General features: G+C 41.4%; 1 protein-coding gene across 5 annotated transcripts in view; it reads right to left on the reverse strand.

Moving 5' to 3' along the window:
* Positions 1 to 25,731, reverse strand: part of LOC145406647 (uncharacterized) — a 488,439-nt gene that overhangs the window by 211,087 nt on the left and 251,621 nt on the right. For all 5 annotated transcript variants that reach the window (XM_080277733.1, XM_080277730.1, XM_080277729.1 and 2 more), the window contains one exon: positions 11,899 to 12,033. In XM_080277733.1, the coding sequence (XP_080133859.1) occupies positions 11,899 to 12,033 (135 nt within the window). The remainder of the gene's footprint in view (positions 1 to 11,898; positions 12,034 to 25,731) is intronic.

A 25,731-nucleotide genomic window follows, 5' to 3' on the forward strand; every position in this document is an offset into this window, starting at 1 on the left:
TGCCCATGTAAAACCAATTTCATGTCATAAAATATTATCACATCATTATTATATTTTCCACTGTATACAGTGATCCCTTGGTTACTATGCATACCTGGTACTGAACACAGCACATGATAATGGAATGACATGATAACAAAAGTACTGAAACTATGGGATTTATCCTAATTGGTACCAGGCATCCCAAGTCAACATCCATATTTTCCCTTTTACAACAATTCAGACCCAGCAATTACTTACATACCCGTATGGTATCAGAAACACACACAGGCATGATAAGGTTAATAGAAAGTTATGAAAAGAGCACCTTTAGGAAGAAACATGTTCCAAAGAGTGATTTGAGATGGGCCTAAGGAATGGGGTTCTGAAGCTAGTGGGTGGAGAGTTGGTTGTCTCCACCACCTGGGAATAACTCTTCGAGAAGGGCCTCATCTCTCAAGCCCTCACAGCAACCACAGACACTGCACCATCCTTATTGGCAGAAACAACTTAAGTGGGCAGTAACTATATTTTAGAGCTGAAAAATGCACTATAATGGCAGGAGTGCAGATTTTCATCTTGCAGTGATTACGAAAACCACTACAGTACCGTATAATCAAGTGATAACTGTACTGGAGTGTGTGTGTTGTGTTTTAATTTCCCATCCACAGTACTATGTTCAGAGAAGAAAGTACTGGTAGTGGTAATCCACTGGATAAATTGATTTCCTTCCTAGCAAAGCAATGTATTTAGAAAATAAAAAACTTTCTTCCTTGAAGGAATTCTGAAATTCAACATTCTTTCTCTAAAGCAATACTCCAGCAAATAAGTCTTAAAAGTCAGCATATACAGAATTAAAATAAAGTTGGTTCTTTCCTTTCATTAATCTTTAACCAGGCCTGTATGAGATGTTTAAAAAACCTTCCATAAGACTTTACACATTAATTACAGCACAGTGGAATCTCTTAAATTGCACGTTTCTAAACAGCAAATTCATAATATGCGGCAACATTATGCAAGAATTTCCAATATCAGTAATTTGCGAAAATTATTTGTAATTCGCCATTGCAATCTCGAAAACGAAAGTTTTCTGATGCATTTTTGAACATGTTATGCTATGTTTGCACAAATGGTGGCTTCTTAATAGGTAAAGCTGTATAAACATTAGATTTTCCTGTTTGTATCATGGAGGCTAATTTTGAAACATATAAAGATCTGGGATGAGTTGCCACATGATGCCAGAATGATTAACACTAGCAGTGTTTACTTATTTTGCCTGCAGTTTTTAACTGTGATAGAATTTTGGTTGAGTGTAAAGACTGTTGTTCTTCTTCTATCTATCTATTGCCAGACGTCACAATCCCGTAAGGGGTGGCCATTTGACTTTGAGTTATTTGTTTTATGGGAAGGGGCACTAATCCTCCACCAACCCACTTGTTGACACGTAGGGAGCACATATGGTTTGGTTATATGGTTACCACCCAGCGTAGTAAATGGTTTCTTGGCTGACAGGAAACCATTTGGCTTGTCACTCAATATAAAGCCACCTGTAAAGGAAAGAAAAGCAATAAGAAGTGACAGGAAAGATGGGAGAAATATGAAGAGAGGAGGGCAGACACAGAAACAGAATGATAAAGGCTAAGGAAGAAGTAGGCAGCTCTACATCAAGTGAGTGGATGATGGTTGCCACCACCTACCACAAATTGATATCCATAAATGTGGTAAAGTGGTTTTCATTGGGATATAATCTAAGTTTACCTCCCTATGTGGATGTGGGTCAAATAAAACCTGCCCAGCAGAGCCAACAGCACTCACTCGCAGACCCCCTTTTTTTTTTTTTTTTTTTTTTTTTTTTTTTTAAATGCAAGAAAGAAGGAACCAAAGACCAGGGGCCCAAAAACCATTCCTTCCAAGAAAAAAACAAAAACAATAATGAAGAGAGCCAAATTCAAGATCTGTTCATTTCAAGATGCCTGGACACACTGCATTTGAAAGACTGGAGATAATAGGAAGCAGGAAATACAGACAGATGGAAACAGTTCCAGAGTTGACCTGTTGCATAAATGAAGGACTGGGAGTAACAGTTAACTCTTGCACTAGAGAGCTGGACAGAAAAGGGATGAGAGTTTGTTGCTAGATGGGTGATATGTGCCCGTCGTAGAGATGGAGGGATGCATGCAGACAGTTCAGAGGAGCAGCGACCATTGAAGGATTGATAGAAAAGTGATAAAGATGCAACAGTGTGGCGAAGAAACAAAGGTTGAAGGAAGCCAGTAAGAGAAAGAGAGTTGATGAGATAAAAAGCCTTTGTCTCCACCCTACTGAGAAGAGCTGTATGAGGGGAGCTCCCCACACACAAGAGTTGTACCCTACACAGCGGCGAATAAAACCCGTGTATAAAGTCAACAACTGTGCAGGGATAAAGAAGGTACGGAGTCAGCTCAGCATGCCTAATCTCTTAGAAGCAGATTTTACAAGAGATGCAATGTGATCTTTCTAAATAAGTCCCGAGTGAATGAAACCCCAAGCATGTTCAAGGATGATGCAGGGTTGAGCTGGATATTAGTAAACATTAGTGGGCACTCCTGTGGAAGATTCTGTTGGACTGATAGGTGTAAAACCTGAGATTATGATGCATTAACACGTTACCCACATTTGACCAATATGAGCACTCTCCCACGCCGCGTTTCACTTCAGAACTCTCTCCCACCAGTCTGCATGGAGCTATCACAGCGAGAGGATTTATGTTGCTTTACTGAGTACCAGTGAGGGATATGCCTTCATAAAAGCAGAGCGTCACTGGTGGCCCACCACGTGGTATCCTGATATTTTCTTCTTGTATCGCATGATGCACCACTGGTGGATCACTAGGGCAGTGTACTACTTTGGCCCAGGTAGCGCAGTCTCCGCTCACCCTTACCTGGCACTTCCATTCTCTTTGGTTTGTTAGCATCCCATTCTCTGTCAAGAAGTTCCAGGTGGCACTTGGCTATTTAGGTAATTGAAGGAAATCCAAGCAAAGGTCCAACACTACCTTTTTTTATTATTATCTTGTTTCTTCTTCCTTTTTCCTCCTAATCTCTTCACCAGCCTTCTAAAAACTTTTTGCATCACTGAAGGCAGTGTTTCTTACAACCATGCATCATGACAGTTGGGTACATTGAATGCCGTAATAGTAATTGGCAATATCCAGCCAGGGATAATTATAAGTGCCATACAAGTAGTTATTTACTGATTATAATAAATCAATTATAATTATAAAAAAATTTCTAATAACTAGAATCATCCAGCACTTATTTTTTTTTTTTTGTTGTTTCCTAGCAAAGTAAAAGTAAAACTGTTCAAAACAAGAGTGGTTACTCATTTTTTCCTTCAAGTAAAAAAATTACAAATATTTATTATTAGTAAATGTACTCTTATTAGTAAATGTACTCTGTTTTTTTCTTTTTTGCAAGAAAAGTGTATTTGCATCTCATGCCCCTAGTTTTGCAACACAGGGTTTTTTTGAATGTTTTTGTGCAATTAATAGTATTGTTTGACATTTAAATGAAATGTAATAGTCACTACTGGAAGTTTGATATATATTCTCTAGATAAATAGGCATTTCTCTAATCTCATATAATTATCCTATTCAATATGTTTTCTACTGTAGAAGCAGCAGCAAAAAGTCTGCCCAGTCAATATTATTGAAGATGAAATACACAAAAAAGGGAAAACAAATTTTTACTCATAATTGTACCATCAGTGTACCAACACGCTAGGAAAGAAGACATCAAATGGTACAGAAGTGGTTCAACATGCAGGTAATGTGTTAAAAACAAGATTATTTTTACCCCCGTCAGAGATACGTGCTAAGTCGGACATTAGGCTTGCCATAGCCTCATCCCTTGTTTGTTGAAGTAACTGCTGAAATAGATGTTGCAAGAACCAAATGGAAAGGTGAAGGGTGGAATCATCAATGTACAAGTGGACAGAATTAGATGTACAACTTAGCAGGTCACTGATTAATAAAAGGAAGAAAGTCAGTGATAGGACTGAGCCCTGAGGAACACCACTGTCCATAGATTCAGGATTAGAATGATGGCCGTCTACAACAGCAGCTACCGAACGACCAGAAAGGAAGCTACAGATGAAGGCACAGATAGAAGGATAGAAACGGTAAGAGGGCAGCTTGGAAATTAATGATGAGGCACAGATAGAAGGATAGAAATGGTAAGAGGGCAGCTTGGAAATTAAAATTTTTAAGCCAGACTCAATCGAAAGCCTTTGACATGTTAAGCGCGATCGCAAAGCTTTCGCCAAAGTCCCGAAAGGAGGATGACCAGGAATCTGAAAGGTAGCTGAGAAGATCACCAGTTGAGCGTCCCTGATGGAAACCATACTTGTGATAGGAAAGATGCTTTAAAATTTTTCTGTTAAGAATTGACTCAAAAACGTTTGAGAAACAGGATGTTAAAGCAAATACACAATAGTTAGAGGGCTGGGAATGGTCACCCTTCTTTGGGACTGGCTGAATGAGAGCACACTTCCAGGAAAGGTATAAGTTGACAGACAAAAGCGAAAGAGCTTGTTCTCTTCACCTTAATATCCCATAAATTCCTTCTAGGTGGATCACAAGGGAGTCAGAAAAGTTGCACTGAAGGTCACTGTGTTACTATACCCAAATGCAGCACAATCAAACCATTAATAAGGGCAAAAAGCACCAGTAAAAAAACACAGCCCCCCCTTGCCCCATTTTGCTGCTACCAACAGTTTGGTTATCAGCATTATGATTTGGCGACCATCTCGGTGTTTACATATGCTGAGATGAGAATCAAAATGGAAATCTTCACTGGCTCAAATTAACAATACATACTACAATTAAAGCATCATTTTATTCATCAACCCATCAAGTATCACAGCAGGTGGCGAGATGTACTTTCAGATGAATCTGCAGTCAGCCAGAACCCAGGCTGTGAGGCGTTTGCACCAAAATGCCACCACATTGGCTGACTAAAAATACTGACTGTCCAGTTTCTCTATACAGTCTCTATTAATTAGTACACCAATCAATCAAATGTAGCACTTACTCTAAGCCTATCACTGTGCTCCCCTCCCACACCAAGAACAAAGTGCGAGCACGAGAGCCCCGCCGCCTGGTCTGTGCTCATGCACTGTCTCCTCTCTGTTGACGGCGTGTGGTTCCAGTGTGGTGTACGAGGGATTTTTTTTTTTTTTTTTTTTTTTTCTGCCTGCCCAGTTTTACCATGGCCGATCATAACCCCCCTAAGACTACAACTTCTTCGAGGAAGGGGAAGAAGAAGCCAACAATAACTTACATCCAGAAGTAATATGTAATAAGGAGGAACCCCTCTCCCCTCTGTCCATTCAATGTCGTCAGTCATAATCAAGTAAGAATCTTACAATATTGTTCATTCCCATTAAATACTTTATTAACTTCTTCTCCAGGTTGTTGTTCACCAGTGACCGGTTTGGGAGTAAGGGGGGCATCTTTTCCAAAATGACAGACTCAGAAGTAATTTTACCCATAAGATTAGGTATTTCTAAATCACAAAATTCTCAAATTGTGGCATGTGCCCAACCTCATAAGACCATGACTTAGGCAGTTCCATTGTATATATCCTTGGTGTCCAGCTACTAAAAATAAAACCTGATATCTGTTCAAGACAGTCTGCAGCCACTTAAAATTCAACTTTAAATCTGATCACTTGAGATTAAGTTATAAGCAATAACCAATTTTATTATCAATAAGTGTGTGTGAGGTGTGCATGGGTCAAATGAAAATACTGCTGTTGGACGAGATAAATATGCATAAACTGTGACACAACAATCTTCAATCTGAATAAGTTATTTATCACTTTACCCCAAATTCCCTTATTTAAAAGAGATTGGAAGATCAAGATCATGGCAGTTAAAACTGTAAAAAGCATTTTAACATTTGGACCAAAAGAATCAACAAACCAATTCTGAGTTTTCAAAGCCCTAAATGCTGTGTCTGTAAGTAACTTATCAATGCTCACTTCACACCAATCAAAAGAATGTAACTCAGTTCTAATATGCATAATTTCATTCACTGTCTGGTAGATCAACTTGCAATAAAGCAAGACTACACTGCTAAGTAGATGGAGGTGCCCATCAGCTCAATACAGTTCTATCCCCAAGTGACTCTACACTAAATGACAGGCTGAAATGGTTCCCTGTAATCCAGGGTGCCCATTACAGTACTATGCTGGGTGGTCTGATGATTTGGTAGGTTAAGGCAATTCAGGCATATGTGATCCTCACATGTACAGGGGTGGTTGATGTTAAACCTCTCGTGACTGAGGTGCTGGCACAAATTCCAACCTCTACTTGTTACCATTCGACAAAGATACAATAGTGTTCAACCAAAATCCAACCACTTGTTACCAAACAACATAAGTTAAATCCAACCACTTGTTACCAAACGATACAGGTTATGTCCAACGCCACAAAGGTGTGGGAAATAATTCCATCTTGTGCTGTGTTTGTGATAAGTGGGTGCTTATGAGATGTGGTGGTATTAGAGGAAGACTGCAAGATAATGGTGATTTCATGTGTGTGGTGTGTTGGGGAGAGCATGTGGAGATTGCCAGCCATGAAAAGATTGAACTTGCTGGTGAGACTCTGTGGAACAGTTTTGTTATTTGGGAGACATGTTATGTGCTGGAGGTGAGGCTGGAGATACCTATGTGGCCAGAGTGAGGAGTGGTTGGAAGAAGTTCAGGATGCTGTTGCCTTCCTGACACTGAGAGGGATTTTCCTTCGTGCTAAGGGATCATTGTAATGCTGCATGGTAGTGAGACCTGAGCAGTAATGGAAAGGGATATTTGCAGGCTCAAACATACAGAAATGGCAATGATTAGATAGATATGCAGTGCAACCCTGGGTGCGAGGCCTGGTGCGGGGCTAGGTTTACGATGGAAGAGTTGAGAGGAAGGATGGGACTGGAGTGTATTGGTGTTGTGATGAGATGTAAAATGAGATGGTTTGGGCATGTGGAGAGGATGGAGGATGATAACTAAGGGCAGAAACTGAAAAGTGTTAATGTTGAGGGTAGGGTAGCGACAGGTAAACCGAAAAAGACCTGGGACGAGGCCATTGAGTGTGACCTCAGGGATAAGAGACTAAAAAGGGAAGCTGCCTGAGATCAAGCAGCATGGAGAGCCACATTGGGTGACCAAGGCTGACGCATGCAAGCATGTTGGAGCCTGCAAAAATGAAACAATGTTTGCTTTATAAAGGCTTTTGCTAGTCTTGATTACACCTCCAACAGGGAATACCTCTTTTCATGAATAGTAGGGGGAAAAGCAGTATGGAGCTAGAAGCAAAAACACAGGCAGTGGTATAAATAGTTTATAAACAATTTATCGTTGCAAAAAAGCAGCCCCAATGGCCTGAGTTACAGTAACATATTCTTTTTAAAAATACAGAAATTCCTAGTTGAGTTAATGTGCCCTTTTTTTCTTTTCTTTTTTTTTTTTAAAATCAAAGTAGGGAAGGAAATTATCTACAACTATCTCTCCATACACTATCGTGGAAAAAGTATATTTTCATCTCAAAAACTGAAATGAAGAAAGATTTTGTGAAAACTAGTCATTTTGCCTCAGCTAGTCTTGTTTACACCACCAACAGGATATATATACAACTGTTCAGTATTGAGGAAAAGGAAGTATGGAGGTGCAAGGAAAAATATAGGTGGCAAAACAAATACAGTAGTTTATAAACTATTTCTGCCACTATGAAAGAGTACCAACAGCTTAATTACAGCTACTGCAATTTGACTTAGGACCTCCCCCAACAAGGTATTAAAAAACACAGAAACCATAGTATATCACAATGTCTGTTCATGAAATGCCATTCATTAATATGAAATCATGTTTCCCTTGTCTTTCAGGACCAACTGGATGCATTTTGGCATGGAATCACTTTGATCTCTAAAGTAATCTAAGGACACTTCTTTGCACCAAACATTTGTCAGTTCAGCCTTTCTTGACTTGTGACATGGAGCTGAATCGTGAATGAAAAAGTCGCACCCATGAATAGCAAAAAAGTTTAATAAATGATCTTTCAGAACTTGAATGTACCGGCCACCATTCATCATCAAGTTCTTAGGAAGAAAGTAGAGGCCTCCCCTTCCCATTTCACCTCAGAAAACCCCCCATAACATTACTGATTGTGAGTGCTTAACAGTCAGCACCATGTAAGCAGGGTCATATCGACAATGGGAGGCAGAGTGACGAACCTTGGCAGAAAGCACCTGGAACACTTGAAATGTGCTTTCATCAGAAAACATAACTTTTCTCCACTCATCCGATGTCCAGTGTGCATACTTCTTGGCAAACTGAATGTGCTGCTTCTTCATGAGGTCAGTGAGAAGTGGTTTCTTGGCTGCAGTGAGGCTTGGCAATCCCAGCTCCTTCTGCAAGCAGTGTTGGATAGTTCGAATTGAGACATCTTGTAATAGCTGGGGATGCATACTCTTCAATTCTGCTGCTGTCACTTGAGGATTCTTGATTACTTCCCTCATCAGAAGCATAACTGTATCTCTGGAAGTCGTCCTCTTCTTTCCACCGCCATGCTTGTGCTCTGGTACGACATCAGGTGGCAGGCCATGCGCGGCAGCAAGAATCTTCACGACGGTCGACTTTGCACGTCCAGTACGTTCACAAATTGTGTTGAAAGGGACATTATCCTGCCTCCATGTAATGATACAGACCCTCTCAACCCTTGGGCAGTACTTTCTGGGTATGACAACTCTAGGAAAATAACAGGGCAAACAGTAATGCATACGAAAAAAGAGGGAGGTGCAAGCTCTAAGCGATGGGAACATATACTCCCACTCTCACTTCTTGGCAAGCACTGACGTGCTGAGTGTTTCACCACCTCCTGCCAACATCAGAGCAGTTGCCAGTTACTTCTTGCCCAAAAAATTCACTTGGTAGAGGCGGAAACACAAAGCAATGGCAGACATCTCTCCCATAGCAATTGTGTGTGCAGGTCCAGACAACTCTCCCATACTAATTCTGTGTGTAGGTCCTAAGTCAAAAATTGATGTGAGAGAGAGAGAGAGAGAGAGAGAGAGAGAGTAAAATTATCTATAACTTTCTGCAATGTATTGCAAAACAAGCAAATTTCTATCATAAGAATAAAAAGAAAAGAATTGGTGAATTAACTATTCATTCATTTTGCCTGAGCTAGTCTTGTTTACACCACCAACAGAAAGCAGAGTTACTCAGGAGTATTGGGGAAACAGAAGTGGGGAGATAAAAGCAAAACTGTAGATGGGAAAATAGTTACCAGTATAGCCTTTGGGATGTAGCTGTACGAGAGGAGTTTGGCTGTGTAAGGTTCTGCACAGCAAGGGGGTGCATGCTGAATACTCTGCTGCGACTGGACACAACAAGCGTTTTTAGGTAATGAGAGGGTTAATTGCTAATGTAATGCCACTCGGGTAAGGGCCTGGTAACCCTCACTTTAAATTTCTGGACTGAGTAACCTAGCCCTGGACCCTTATGCTCCTGATGGGGCAAAAAAAGGGTTGGATTAAGGTATGGTTTATAATATGGCGCACAATCTGTTACTACATCATATCTACCCCAGTCAACATTCTAATACTGTACCTGACTGACAAAGGTGCTTCAGCTTGCTTCATGAACCTTCCTGAATACAAAAAGGTTTCCGTAAAATTTACAGTCAGCCCTTGGTTTGCACAGATACCTTATCAAAGAAGCAACTGTGTACTCTAAAACTCAGTTAACCAAGTATTGGAAAACCATTTATATAATGGCCTACCCATAACAGACCACTCAACTAGTCATCTTTGTTCCCTTAATCCTCCAAAATTTACAGCCTAAATTACTCAAAACACCTTGCTACAACATGTGTTACAACAATGTACTGTGTACACACACACACACGCGCGCGCGAGAAAGAGAGAGCGGGCTACAATTTACTAAATTGACATCATGCTCTGCTGAAGTGATGTTACATGGCCCGTGTTATAGCAGTTTCTGTCCATGTTTATGAAGCATGAGTCACATTAATACATGTGCTAAGAGGTAATATGTTAAATAAGGAATGACTGCATAATGATCCTTTGTTGTTCCATTCCCATCAGAGCTTGTCATGTGGCAGCCAATGGTGAAACTTACCCTTATTTGGCAGTCTGCTTGGAAGGTTCAGGCTTGAAGGCACTAACATTAAATGTTGGAAACAAAGAGCACAACAGAGAAGATTCAGTAGTATTCTATACATGTGTGATGTTAGAGGATCACCAGAGTGCAATCTGTGTCCAGGGGATATGGGATGGGGCAAGGAAATAATTAATTAGAAGGATGACTCATTTATTTTTATAATACAACATTTGTATCTGCTAATAAAGACACAAACACATGTTAAGTTGACAGTGATGCACCAGGAGGAGTACATACCACTTTCTTAGTTCATATGTACAGCGGTGGTCTGGCCACGGGCTCACAATAACGCTTGGCAATGTTCAATTGATAGCTTATTGCTCACTTGAAATTAAGCAAACGCACCTAAATACAGAAGATATACTAGACCTAATAGATGTGACAGCAAAAATCTGCTCTTACATCCATAGAGAATCAATACAATCCTTACAGTATCTCACAGCATCACCACCTAAACTTACAAAATTTAAATTTACTTTTGCAGAATAAAAAATATTGTGAAAGTACAAATTCTTTAAACAAAGAACTTAATTCTATTTTTAGATGGGGCTTTACAGTTATACATTACTGGAATAATGATGCACCCTTTTTGCAATACTGGTGTTAAAGCAGGTTTAACCCTACTAACATGTTCACTCTAGTTCTGCACTCATACAATCACTCACTCTTTGAGAGGTTACTGCACTAAGGTGGAAGGATGGCTTAGCAGCTGGTTCAAGTCTTTATCAGATCCTCCCGCTCTCAGGTACTGGTATGCTATACCCCTTCCACCGCAGAACAAGGTATCAGCACATTACCCACTGCAATGCACAAGAGCTTTACACTGCATTTGGAAATATTGAGTGGTAGTGGTTCAGTGCCCTCTGGAGTGGATTTGTGATGATACCTTGTGGCCTATGGATCCAGACCACATGAAGCCAGTGAGTGCAAACAATGTGTTGGAGGCCAGCAAGCCGGCAGCATCATGTGCTCACTTGGTCCAAGGCAGTTAACTCAAACAAAAACAACTTTTGGCCCTCAGAAAACTCAGGAATAAAAAATTTAAATACTGACAATCAGAACGCAACAAACCGCTACCCCGTTTAAATTTTCTTCTGGCCGACCCAACCCTTTGTTTCCTTCTGGCACTCAGGTGCAAGTGAAACAGTGAGCAATAAGCCACCATTCACACTGTCTGCCATGTGTAGTGTGACCCAGCCTGACCTCGCTCAGCCAAACAACAGCTCCACAATGCATACCAATGCACAAACTGGCTGACCCCTGAACACATCCCTGCACTCTGGCCTGATCCTTACAATACAATCTTTGTGCCTTGTTCTTGTGTCCACAGTGGTGGGGAGAAACAAGTAATTAACATTATCATATTTAGAATTAAGTATAAAAGAAAAGCTATATGATTTGTAAAGAGAGAAAAAGGAAACAAGAAAATCAGAATTAGGCACAGGACAGCTGGAGAAAAGTTGATAAAGGAAAGTTGTGAAAGGCAGCACTGTCATGTTTAGGGCTTGGTTAACACCAGGCAACCCCAAGTTTAACTTATATATATAAATAGGTTATGTACCAACTTTATCTGGCACACTGGGAATGAACTGACTATGTACAAATGAATAAAAATGGGAAAAATATATCAGCTGAATGACGTAACAATATTGGTCACAATGATACAAAATGTTATACCCCTTAGGGTGAGAAATGCACATCTAACCTGCTTCTGAATCTGAGGAATCTGAGGATGATGATGAAGATGAGGATGAAGATGAATCACTGTCTGAGGAGGAGGAGCTGGATTCTGTCAAGCGTGATGTGCCTCCTCCAACCACATCAACACTTTTATTTTCTTCTGAAAAGAAGAAAAAGATCGGTTAAATATGCTATTACACAGCGAATTAATTACAGTGTGCTCCCTCTATGTCAGTAACATACAAATTTTTTTTGTTAATATAACAGCTGAACACTTCTGACGAAGACTAACTAACCTCTGAGTATCAAACAGACATGCCTACTGGCTACAGCAAACAATTTCAAAACCTCTCCTTCTTCCAGCACTGTTATTTCAGTTCTTGAGTGGCCTGTTCTTATGAAACTACAAAACTGAATATGTTATGTCCATTCATACAGAAGTTCCTACAAATTATCTAGGGGATAATTCATAACACCAAGTCTTCTTATACATGTAGTCATACTGATAAATCTAACTTATCTAAGGATCATGTTTATGAAGGTTCTATCATCAACCCATTTTCAAACTAAAACATTATCAGCAGTGACAATGCCATGTACTGAATTACTCTCCAGACCTGTAATTTCATAGAACACTGTTGTAAGCTGCCTTCCCTGAGGGGACCACTCTTACACTGAAATCTCTAATTCCATATTACCATGATTACACTCTACAGTGAAGAGGATGAGAGAAGGGGAGGAAGACTGCAAGTGAAGTAGAAGAATAAAGCCAAGTGTGTATACAGGAGGGCGAACTGGGGTGGAATGAAGGATGGTAGTTGGGTCAGGACAGGGCTGAATGGATATCTTTTTGTAGCAGCCACCCTGGATGAGATACTAGGATACAGTGTCTGGCAACAGGCAGACAGACAGAAAAACAAGTTTCAGATAAGTACAGTAAAGGCTTTCACTGTATGATCCATAACCCCTTCCTGGCAGCTGACCTGCTATGAGGAATGACGAAGTTTTACATGTGACACAAATTACACTGATTATAAAACAGACTCTAGGAGGTAAGCTACCTTACAAAAAATCAACCTGGCAGACATTAAACATCTTTTCAACTTTTTTTTTTTTCTAACTTATGCGAAAATCGTACCTCCATTTCATTCTACTCTCAAATTAATTTTACACAAATCGTCCCTCTCTCTCTCTCTCTCTCCCTTTCCTTCGTAGTGAAAAAATACAGTACCATTATGATATTGGAATTATGCAATATCCTTACAATGAAAGAAATATACAATGCACAGTAAAGGGGGGGGGGTCAGGTAACAATTGCCATGTTATGTCCAAAGGAAAACAACCAGCAACAGACCTAAATCTGAAAGCAGGCAGGAAAAGGTGAGAAGGACCACCATACAGCATTAACCCTCTGGCCACATTAGGTGACTGTGGTCACCCTACTAACTATTCTTCATGACGCGTCAGGCGACTACAGTCCACACCTGACAAAAAAAAAAATTTCCATACTGCTTCCCTTGACTTTGAGGTGTGCGTCACCCTAGGATATTCTGCCATCTGTTGTAGAAAACAATAACTAAGCCTGAATAACAATAACAGCTTGAATAATAAAATACGAACAGAATGATTATTATGTTTTGTTTGTTTTACCCAAGATGAAACCAAGTGATGGCCGGTGTTATGACTGATATATACCTCATAATGGGTCTTACTGCTCAATGAAATATGAATTCTTGTGAGAGGTAAGTTGGTTCTCAGGTATGACCATGCTTCTGAAACATATTTGAGCAAAGTGTGAACAAGTCACTATCTATCTATCTATCTATTGCCAGATGCCTCAATCCCGTTTGGGGTGGCCACAAACAAATCGCCTCCAAGTCGCCCTGTCCCCCGCCATTTCACTGCCCTGCTCCCAAATCACACCCCCCTCTCTCATATACCTCTCCACCCCATCCCTCCATCTCATCCTCGGCCTCCCCCTCCCTCTTCCCCCCTCCACCTCACTCACATACACTCTCTTCGTCAGTCTTTCACCCTCCATCCTCTCCACATGGCCAAACCACCTCAGTGTGTTCCTCATAACGCTTCCTATCACATCCACATCCACACCACAACGCTCCTTTATATCTTCATTCGTCAGCCTGTCTCTCCACGTGACTCCACAGGCTCCTCTTAAATAACTCATTTCCACTGTTCTCACTCTTGACTTGTGTCCTTCCAACAATGTCCAAGCTTCACTTCCGTACGTTAGAGTTGGTATCACAATACTGTCATGTAGTAACTTTTTCACTTCCATGCTCACTTCCCTGTTTCTTATCACTGCTTTCAAAGAACCAGCAACCTTTCTTCCCTGCTGTACCCTTTCAAGCACTTCACCCTCCAAACCTCCATCCTTACTCATCACACTACCCAAGTACTTAAACGAACTCACATTTTCCAATTCCTCATCATCCAACCTCGCTGTACATTCACTAACTTCCTCTCTCTCAAAGACCATCACTTTACTCTTCCCTACATTCACCTTTAGATTCCGTTTCTTACACACTCTCTCAAACTCATCCACCAAGCCTTGCAGCTCCCCTTCGTCTTCACTCAACAACACAGTATCATCTGCAAACAACAGTACAGGGAGTTTCCAAACACTATCCTCTCTCACCAAGGCCACTCCAACATCCACTACCCTACCTTGTACCTCTTTTATTACCCCATCCATGTACAGATTGAACAACCATGGAGACATGACACATTCCTGTTTCAAACCAACTTTCAAAGAGAAAAATTCACTTAGTTCACCATCCACACGCACTGCAGCGTTCGCACCATCGTACATACTCTTCACAGCATTCAACAACTTCCCATCTACTCCATATATTCTTAACACTTTCCACAATCCTTGTCTATCCACCCTGTCATATGCTTTCTCCAAATCCATGAAAGCTGCATACAACTTCTTTCCCTTCTCTAGAAACTTTTCCACTAAAGATCTAAGAATGAATATCTGATCTACACAACCTCTTCCCTTCCTAAAGCCTCCCTGTTCTTCTCCAACTAATTCCTCTGTTCTTTCTCTAACTCTGTCAATAAGTATCCTACCATACACTTTTCCTATTATACTAAGAAGACAAACGCCCCTATGATTACCACACACTTCTTTTTCCCCTTTTCCTTTGTACAAGGGAATAATTATACCTGACTTCCAATCCTCCGGGACTCTACCTTCCTCCCAGGCCAATCTGCACATCTTCCACATCCATTCTACTACTATCTCCCCCATGCTTCAGCATTTCACCACACACTCCATCAATTCCTGGGGCTTTCCCCGATTTAACTTTCTTCATTGCTTCCACAACTTCTATCCTACTGATTTCTTCCTGTCTTCTCACCTCCCTCCTTCTCCCAGCCATTCCCCAGCCACTTATACTCGCATTACTTCAGATGAAAAATTACACAATAGCAAAAATTATTTTCAAATTTTTCTCAGAAAATGACAATTTTCCCATGGAAAGGTGCAGTTTTGACCTTCATCAGAGTAAGAAATGGAAAATGCACAGTCATTTCCCATTTGACAAGTAGCAACAAATTATAATTAGCACTTTCATTTCTTAGGGACTTACGACATATCCAGGGGAATGACCAAGAAATGCTAGGTTGCGTGGGGAGAGAGAGAGAGAGAGAGAGAGAGAGAGAGAGAGGGAGAGAGAGACTATTAGTTAACAATATACACTATTGCTGCATTATCCACTCTTTGAAAGAAAGGTTAAGTTAGTCTGAATTTTGTTGTTCAACCATGAATGTGCAAGATATTATCCAAGCAACCTTTAAAAGCCATTACAGTTATCCCTTGGTTATTGCATATTATTGGTACTGAGCCTAATGCAAGATAATGAAAATGTGCAATACAGAAAGCAATAAAACTATGGAATTTATCCTATTTGGTACCAAGCACCCTAAGCACAATATCAAATTTTCCATTTTACAATTATTTAGACCCACAAAGTACATGCATACCTTTATGGTATGTATCAGAAACATATACTGTAGAGGCATCGACAAGTTAACAGAAAGTTATGAAAAGGACAGAGTAAGGAAGAAACACATACTGTATCATACAGAGACATGAGATGAGCTTAAGCTAAGAGGTTCTGAGGATAGGGGTGGAGAGTTAGTGGTCTCCACCACCTGGGATTAACCGCAAGTAGGGTCTAATCTCTAAATCCCTCAAAGCCATCAGAAACCAGGCACTGCACATTAAATACACAGTAACGACAGAGGTGCAGTTTTTCATCCTGCAGGGATAACGAAAACAACTATGACCAAATACACAATAACCAAGTGATCACTGTAACTGTGTGCCACATTCTTGTTTTCTTCATCTTCTTTTCTTTTCTTTTCTTCCTTTCTTTTTTTAAGTGGAAATATTTGTCGATGATGCTATAACCATTACCTCTAGTGTAAAGTGACCAGTCTATTGTGATGTACCTGTCAACTACCATATCATCATGCCCCTTAGGAATGGGGCGTACTATGGAACTGTACAAAGTGAGAATGATATTCTCCAATCTGAATTCAAAGGCTCTGCCTATAAATCTAACATCAGGTAGTTTGATTTGCTTTCTTTACTGCTTCTGTGCATTATCAGCTTGGTTTCAAACTGTATTATTATAAACATTCCAATAAATTTTTCTTGGCTCACATTCTTGAGTTAAGACTATTATTAAAAGTACACCTAAACTTCTCATTTCCATTCCCATTATTAAATACTTTGTATATACCAACATTTCAAAATCCATCTGCTATGTCTGAGCCCAATTATATAATTTATCTAGATCTCTGTTTCATTTATGAAGGCTCCAACATGCTTGCAAGCATCTTGGTCACCTAATGGCGGCTCTCCATGCTGCTTGATCTCTGGCAGCTTCCCTATGTAGTCCTTTATCCCTGAGGTCACCCTAAATGACCTCATCCCAGGCCTTTTCTTGGTCTACCTCTCACTACCCTACTCCCAACATTAACACTTCTCACTTTCTGCACCCAATTATCATCTCCCATCCTCTCCCTAAGGCCAAAACATCTCAGTCCACCTCTCCTCTTCACAACACCAATACACTCCAGTCCCATTCTACCTCTCAACTCTTCCATCGTAAACCTAGCCCCCCCGAGCATCACACTCAGGGACGCACTGCACATCCACCTCACCATTGTAATTTCTGTACGTTTGAGCCTGCAAATATCCTCTTCCTTTACTGTCCAGGTCTCACTACCATACAGCATTACACTCCTAACACATGCTGCATATAAAGATCCCTTAGCACGGAGAGAGTCCTCTCAATGTCAGAGAGGCAACAGCTCCCTGAACTTCTTCCAACCATTTCTCACTCTAGCCACAGAGCTAGCTCCTGCCCCACCTCCAGCACATAACAAGTCTCCCATATAACAAAACTTGTCCACACACTGAAGAGACTCACCAGCAATTTCAATCCTTTCATGCCTGGAAATCTCCACATGTTCTCCCCGACTCACCACACACATGAAATCAGCATGCCACTGCATCTCTTAAGCATCCACTTATCACAAACACTGCAAAAGATGGAATTACTTCTCACACCCTTGTGGCAGATTACACATGGCCACTCCCCCGCTTTTTTTATAGTACCGCCCCAGCCCTGGATACCACCACTTTTGCTTTATCTGCATTTACACTTAAGCCCCTGTGTTCCATACCATCTCTCCATTTCCTAAATCTTTCCCCCACCTTCCTTTCATTCTCTGCAATCAACACCAAATCATCAGCATACAACAACTCCCACGGGAGATACTTAGTATAATACATAATACAGGCCGAAATATATACAGAAGGTTGTAAGTTAACACAGTAACCCTTTCTCTTATGTATACCCTGCCTGCATGGATTCCATTTACATGGTGGTCATACCCTGTGCCAAAATTTGGCTAGGCACACATTAATTGAAGCAAAAATTAGTAAGGTGGTGGTGGTGGTGGTGGTGGTGGGTGACTCACAGTGGTAAGTGGGGGTGTTCACCATCCACTCACTCGATGCAGTGCTGCTCTCAGGTGACTGCCCTTTCCTCTCTTCCTTCCTTCTTCTGTCTTTCTTTCCTTCATTCTTTCTTCTTCTTTCTGTCTATGGGTGGCTCTACACTGAGTGACAAGCTACACGGTTTCCTGTACACCAGGAAACCATTTAGTGTACTACGCTGGCTGGTAACCATATAACCAAACTATGGCGTGTCAACAACCCTGACACAGACAGATCACCTTTTCATACTAAACAGTCTAGACCAACATACCCATATCCCACACCAAGCCCTCTTCCTCCCATCATCTCCAGACATCACCTTCTGCTCCCCAAACCTTGCCCCCACTACATCATGGAGAGTGGTCAAAACCCTAGGTTCTGATCACCTCCCAATCATCAACACTACCAAAACCAGAATCACCCCAGCTGGCCACAAACACACATACACTAATTATAAGAGCGCCAACTGGGACAACCCATGACAAACATCAACACCGCTGTGCACACTTTCAATACAATTATACAAAACGCAGACAAACGACACATCCCTAGAGGCAACAGAAAGATACACAACCCCAACTTACCACCAGAAATTCAAGGCCTCATCAGACAACGGGACACACTGTGACACTCCCCAACACCCTATACACAAGACATTCATCCATCATGCAATCCTACGTTGCCCCATGAGGAGTGTAAGAGCCCAGGGCTAGGCAGTTGGTACCGTACAACAAATACAAGAACTCAATACTCAAATAAACAATTAAATATCAGAACAGCAAACACTAAACTGGAAAAATTACCTCCAAACACTTGACCACAAAACAAACATCAGGAAACTCAACAAAACACTAAACAGCATCACACTTTCCAACAGCTACACCACACAATCACACGCTGCCATCACAACAACAGACACCATACCCTCAAACAAACAACAAGCAAACACTCTCATCAATCACTTTTCATAAGTCAGCCATCTAAACCCCCATCCCAAAGACCAACGTATCATCCGACATAAGAGACAGCTCCCCACAGACCCAGACTACGCACCTTTCACTTACAACCAGACAAAGCACATCATTAACAACCTCAAGCACTCATCTGCCTGTGGACCAGACAACATAAGCAACATTCACCTTAAACACCTAAGACCACAAGGCATACAAGCACTCACCAACATATCAAACTAAAGCTACTTATACAACATAATACCCAACATCTGGAAGCATGGTAATAGCATCACTATCCCTAAACCCAACAAAGACCCCACGTTACCCTCCTCACATCACCCCATCACGCTCCTCTGCACCCCCTCTAAAGTCACTGAACGGTTGGTACTACAACTAGTCACACCTCACATTTCCCTAGCCCAATCACAACATGGCTTTAAGCCACTACACTCCACAAACACCCTTCTTACAGACCTTATACAGAGAGTTTTCGATGGCATGAACTCAGCTAGGCCACCACACAGAACAATCCTAATCACACTAGACATTAGCAAAGCTTTTGATGCCATCCCCTGCCACAACCTCACAAACAAAATACTCAACACAAACATGCACAATAACACAAAAAGATGACTGGCAAACTACTTAGCAGGCAGATGTACACACGTAACACTTGCCGGTCAATCTTCTAACATCAGAAACTTCACAAATGGCGTCCCCCAAGGATCTGTTTTGTCCCCTACACTCTTTAACCTATACATGCACGACGTACCCACACCCCACACACCACAGATACACATAGCTTCGTATGCAGATGATATAACGCTTACATGTACGCACCAAAACACAAACACAGCTGCATACATCATTCAACCTTACCTCAACACACTACACGAATGGTTCACCACAAACAGGCTCAAAATAGCCCCAGCCAAATCTACAGTGACTCTTCTCACAAACTGGACAGAAGAACACAGTCACATCCCACACCTCACCATAAGCAACACTCCCCTACCACACACACACACACACCCAAAATCCTTGGTGTAACATACATTCCATCAATGTCATTTAAACAACACATCACAAACATTAAAAATAAAATAACACCAAGACTCAATGCCTTGAGGTCACTTGCCCATACAACATTCGGACACAACAAAGAAACCACCACCATAGTATACAAATGATACATACGTTCAGTGATGAATTATGCAAGTCCTGCCTGGGCTTCTAACCTGACTAAAACACACTACAACACTCTACAGACCATATAGAATAAGATCCTAAAAATAATCACAGGCTGCACATCTACTACACCCACAGACCACCTACATCAAGAAACCAAAGTCCTCAAAGTCAAGGATCATCTAGACATGAGAGGCACCCAGTTTCTTGCTGCAGCCTCCACAAACCCACAACATCCACTACAGTACATGGCAGCACATCCACCCACACCAAGGAACATCAAAACAATACCCAGCACACGATACCATACACAAATACTGTCATCTCTCCCCCCTTGCCAACCTCAGACCAGCTTCCAGAAGCATATCCACACTCAGATCACTTGCCGCCCCATTCAGTCACTTAAAGATAACACACAGCTGCATGCATGGCCTCCTGACATCCACCCTTCTGAATCCTATAGTATCTTCCTCGTGAGGACAGGGTCCACCTGGCCAGGTTGAGATGTGGGCACCAGCCAGTCCTCTTAAGCTACCAGAAAAGGCTGGATGACTCTGTTGCTGATGCCTGTCCAGGAGGCAACAAAGCACCCCATACTATTAAGCACATTATGGAAGACTGCATTGCACACAATCACCTACGCCAACAACACAACATACACTCTTTGAGAGCTCTGTGGGAAAGCCAGGTCTCGGCCATGGCCTTCCTAAGGGACTCAGAGCTGTTTGGCCAGACTGCCTAGGGAACAACTACTACCACTACTATGGTGTCTGGTGGTTTAAGTCAGTAATTAAGGCACCCCAGTTGGACTGAGACTGTGCAGGTTTATATCCAAGGAGTGGTTGAGATTTGTTGCTCATGCATTGCCAATCGGGGATGAGTGAGGCTAGTCACTCTCATCTTAAATGTCAGGACCAACTTGCCTAGCCCAGGGCTCTTATGCTCCTCTTGGGCCAACACAGAATTAGATGCTGATGCTGACATTTATGTCATCCTGTTGCATGTCACTTCCACCTTACTGAAGATGCATGTGGCCGTGACTAACCTGCCGTTAATTCACTACACTATCCTGTGTAAAAAAATAATAATAATAATAATCATACAGTGGGTGCTGACATCACCAGGAAAAGCATGCTGGAGTTGCCAGAAGAGGATCCGCTGTCACTGGATGATATCACTGCCTTGGTTCACAAGGAGGAAGCAGCAAAGGAAGCAGAGAAAAAGAGCCACAGCCACAACAAGCCCACCAAAACATGGGATGCTACATGACACCCTTCACCCTGGCCACCAAATCACATAAGATGCTGGAAATTTTTGACCACCGTATCTGGGACAAACTTCATGCAGAGCTACACCAGGCTTTACCAAAAGTCTGCACAGATCCTTACAAAGCTCTCAGTAACAAGTATTAGCATTTCATCATGGCCTACCTTCCACCATTACACCAACCAGCTCCTCCTTCCCCACCTCAACCACACCAATCAACCTTACCAGACAAACCACCCGCACCAACCAAAGCTTCATCAGACGACAGCGACAAGTTTGAGGGTACGACTTAACACCCCTACAGAAGAACTGGAGGCAAATCCCAGCCTCAGACCCCCTCCCCCTCCTCCTTATTCAGCCAGCCATCAATGTTTGTCTGGGGTGGGGGTGGGTGGGACTGAGATCACTTTCAACTTCCTTTATGTCACTGATTTGCATGTCAGCTTAACATACATACAATATGCTAAGCCCTTAACCCTTTAACCGCGGACACTGTTTTGCCCCGACTGGTCTTTCCCGCGGGGGTTCAAGCCAAAATGTAAACAAACTTTAAACCTTTATAACTCTGCACAGAATAAATCTAGAGCAAAAAATAAGGTACCATTAGAAAGTACTAACCTTCGGCTTTGCAATGATGTAGGTTTCATGATTTCGTTGACTATCACTGGATGGGCAGTGCCATTAGAAGTGAGCGATCTAAAATCGCTATTTTTCGCTCACACACCATTACCTTCGCTCACACACCATTACCAAATGCCAATCTCATTCTGATAATAATACTATAAACATATATGAACACTGCACATATGATAAACACCCACTCTGTGTTCACTGAGGCAGGTAAAAGGCACTGTAATTGCCCGCACTTCACTGCCACATCAGCGGTGTTGTAATCACTATTTTTCGCTCACACACACTTACCAAATGCCAACCTCATTCTGATAATAATACTATAAACATATATGAACACTGCACATACGATAAACACCCACTCTGTGTTCACTGAGGCAGGTAAAAGGCACTGTCATTGCCCGCACTTCACTGCCACATCAGCGGTGTTGTAATCACTATTTTTCGCTCACACACCATTACCAAATGCCAACCTCATTCTGATAATAATACTATAAACATATATGAACACTGCACATACGATAAACACCCACTCTGTGTTCACTGAGGCAGGTAAAGGGCACTGTAATTGCCCGCACTTCACTGCCACATCAGCAGTGTTGTCACTCACACAGCTGGACAGATACTGATGCGTGTTTGGTCAGGGGTGGGGTGGGGGCCCAGGGGGTGGGAGGTGGGGGCCCGGGGGGTGAAGGAGGGAGGTGGGGGTCGGCTGGAGTGAAAGAACTTAATAGCTACTCTCCCTTGAAACAACTGGCGCACAGAAAAAAAGCGCGGTATTCAAAATATTCACAAACATTCGAGAATGACAACCGCAGTTTGGTTCAGTTTTTGCAATGTCATTCTGAGATGACACCTGTGGTTAAAGGGTTAAGAAGCACACATACAGTATGTTATGCCCTTAGGATGCATACCTGTAGTCTACCTGGAGTTGTAAGGGGGTTTTAGTGGGCAAATAGGGGTCTAGCTGGAAACCTGGTTAATACATTTTGTTGTAATGTGTTAAAAAAGCCTGCTAATGCAGAGTCCATATGCTCAGTTTACCAGGTTGACACATTATCTGCAAAACACGAAAATTTACTGTATGGAAGCCCACCATCCACTCACTTTATTTAATGTTGCCTTTAAGTGAAGGAGGTAGATGGGGTTGCCATCATCCATGCATTTGATTTAGTGCTACCTATTTTTTTTCTTTCACCTTTACCATTCCTTTTCTATGTCTGTCCTTCTCTCATCCTAGTTTCTTCCATCCTTTCTGTCACCTCTTATTATTCCTCTTTCTGATTACGGTGACTGAACACTGAGTGACAAGACTTATGGTTTCTTGTAAACCAGAAAGCCATTTACAACACTATGTAGTAACCATTTAACCAAATACACTATAATCCCAGTTAACCGAGATGCTTGGGAAATTTACCGTCCCGATTACTGATTTTTCATAGGCATCTGATATTATATATGAACAGACTACATCATTGCAGTATATACAATACCACTCATATCCAGGGCCACACTAACATTTCTCCATTGAAATAACCTAAAACACACCCCCTATGATGTAACACACTTGGTTGCAATGTCTTGCGGTAGTGTGAAGTGCACAAGTAATCTGTTTTGTTAACCATTATTCATTACACAGTATTTTATTCATCAAACAGAAAAATAAACTAAAGTAATAAATCTTGAGCATTTATTGGTGAACAGATGATTTGGAAAGAAGTGTTCTGTAGTACAGTTATCATGACTCCTTTGCTCACAGTTGTGTATACGTGCCGTGGCCTACCCATTTATTCCTCATTTGACCGCCGTCACCATCCCTCACTCGCCACTCAGCTGCTTTGTAGATAATACAATAAATGTGAAGGAATTGCATGCATAGTAATTTTGTCAAATACCCTAAAATAAATTCTTCATTTCTATCCACTACAGTTTTTCTCCTCTGCCAATGCAAATGTGTTCTAAGTTGACACCATCTTAGAATGCATTTGATGACAATGCCGATGCAAAGGCGTTTTAATAATTATGACATCTTAAAACATTTGATGACATATTTGGTGACTGCAAATGTTTTCTAAGTTGAAAATCTTAAAACACATTTGATGCCAATCCAAATGCAATTTTAGATGACATCATCATAGAATACATTTGATGACAAGGCAAATGTGTTCTAAGATGACAATTTTGGAACACTTTTGATGACAATGCCAATGCAAATGCATTCTAAGATGATATCACCTAAATATGCATTTGATGCCAATGCAAATGCATTCTAAGATGATATCACCTAAATATGCATTTGATGCCAATGCAAATGCATTCTAAGATGACATCTTCGAACACATTTGATGACAATGCAAATGCATTCTAAGATGACATAATCTTAGAACACATTTGTACTGGCAGAAAAGATAAACTCTAGCTAACAGAAATGAACCATTTCTTTATTTGGCAAAATTACTGTACACGCAATCCCTACGCATTTACTGTTTTATTTGCAAAACAGCTGAGCAGCAAGTGAGGGGTGGAGTGACAGCGGTCAGCGAGGGCACATACACACGACTAAGAGAGTCGTGAACTCGTGGTAACTCTGATAACTCTAATGTAGAACACTTCTTCCCAAATCATCATTTCACCAATAAATGCTCATGATTTATTTCCATAGTTTATTTTTCTATGTTTTTATGAATAAAATGAATAATATTTAACCAAATGGACTTGGCAAGGTACTGTAAGATGCTGGAAGCTTGTGGGTAGTTAGTCTCCTCCTCCCCCCCAAACTCTGGGCATAGGCTTCACAGCCTGCTATCAAGTCCCAGTAGTCCTCCTACATATGTTACACCTCTACATGTCACCACTTCAGCCCTAACACCCACCGTCCACATTGAATACATGCTAGGGCTGTCTCATACAGGACTGGTGTATTGGTATTAGCGGGGGTACTTTTAAGACATGTTGGCGGGTCTTCTGGTAGATCAGTAAAGTCTGATTTAACAAAATTCAAATCCTTAAGCTGTTCCCTGCCCCACCAGGGATTCGAACCTGGGTCCGGTAGGACTGCAGGCCACCTCTCTACCGATTGAGCCACCACCTTCCCCATTAGCTAGAAAACTGCACTGGTGTCACACATTTTCGGCCAATGAAGAGTAACCTTTGTTCAATGGAATTATTCATCTTGCTTTTCACACACAAACACACATTCATACAAAATTGCTTGGGTCCCCGGGATTTCATATTATAACTCGTGGAATTTCTTACATTAAATTCTGTTATCAGCATCTTCCAATGCTCATCATTTTCATGACAATTGCATTTGTCCAGCTTTTGTTTCAAGATGACCACAATATGTTTTGGTTTGTTTGCACTTTAGGCTTCAGAGTACAAATAACTATTCAGGACAGGACAACGCAGGATAGCACAACAGCAAGAGTGCTTGTTTACTGACTGATTGCAGCAAGCTGACTGGTGGCTTGTGAAAGTATGTAGGGTGACTAAACTAGAGGGGGGGAAGCATGGGAGGTGGGATGGAATGGGTATTAACTTAGAAACGACCCTGACTGAAAATGCCCTCAAATCACATCCCCCAACTTTACCCAGTCTCACATGACTAACCCTAGCTGGGGTGACCAATGAAAGTGGCACACACTTATATTGTTTATATACTTGCCAGTCTGTGAATTTTCACGTTTGTCTGATAATTCTGGCTGCCTGGTGGCCAGATAATAAGGATTATACTATAATGGGGTGATGTGGAGCATATTATGGTGCCCCTTATATCTAGGTGGAC

This window comes from Coenobita brevimanus, chromosome 71, assembly GCF_032717465.1.
Source record: "Coenobita brevimanus isolate Jiangsu-jjx chromosome 71, ASM3271746v2, whole genome shotgun sequence".
NCBI lineage: Eukaryota > Metazoa > Arthropoda > Malacostraca > Decapoda > Coenobitidae > Coenobita > Coenobita brevimanus.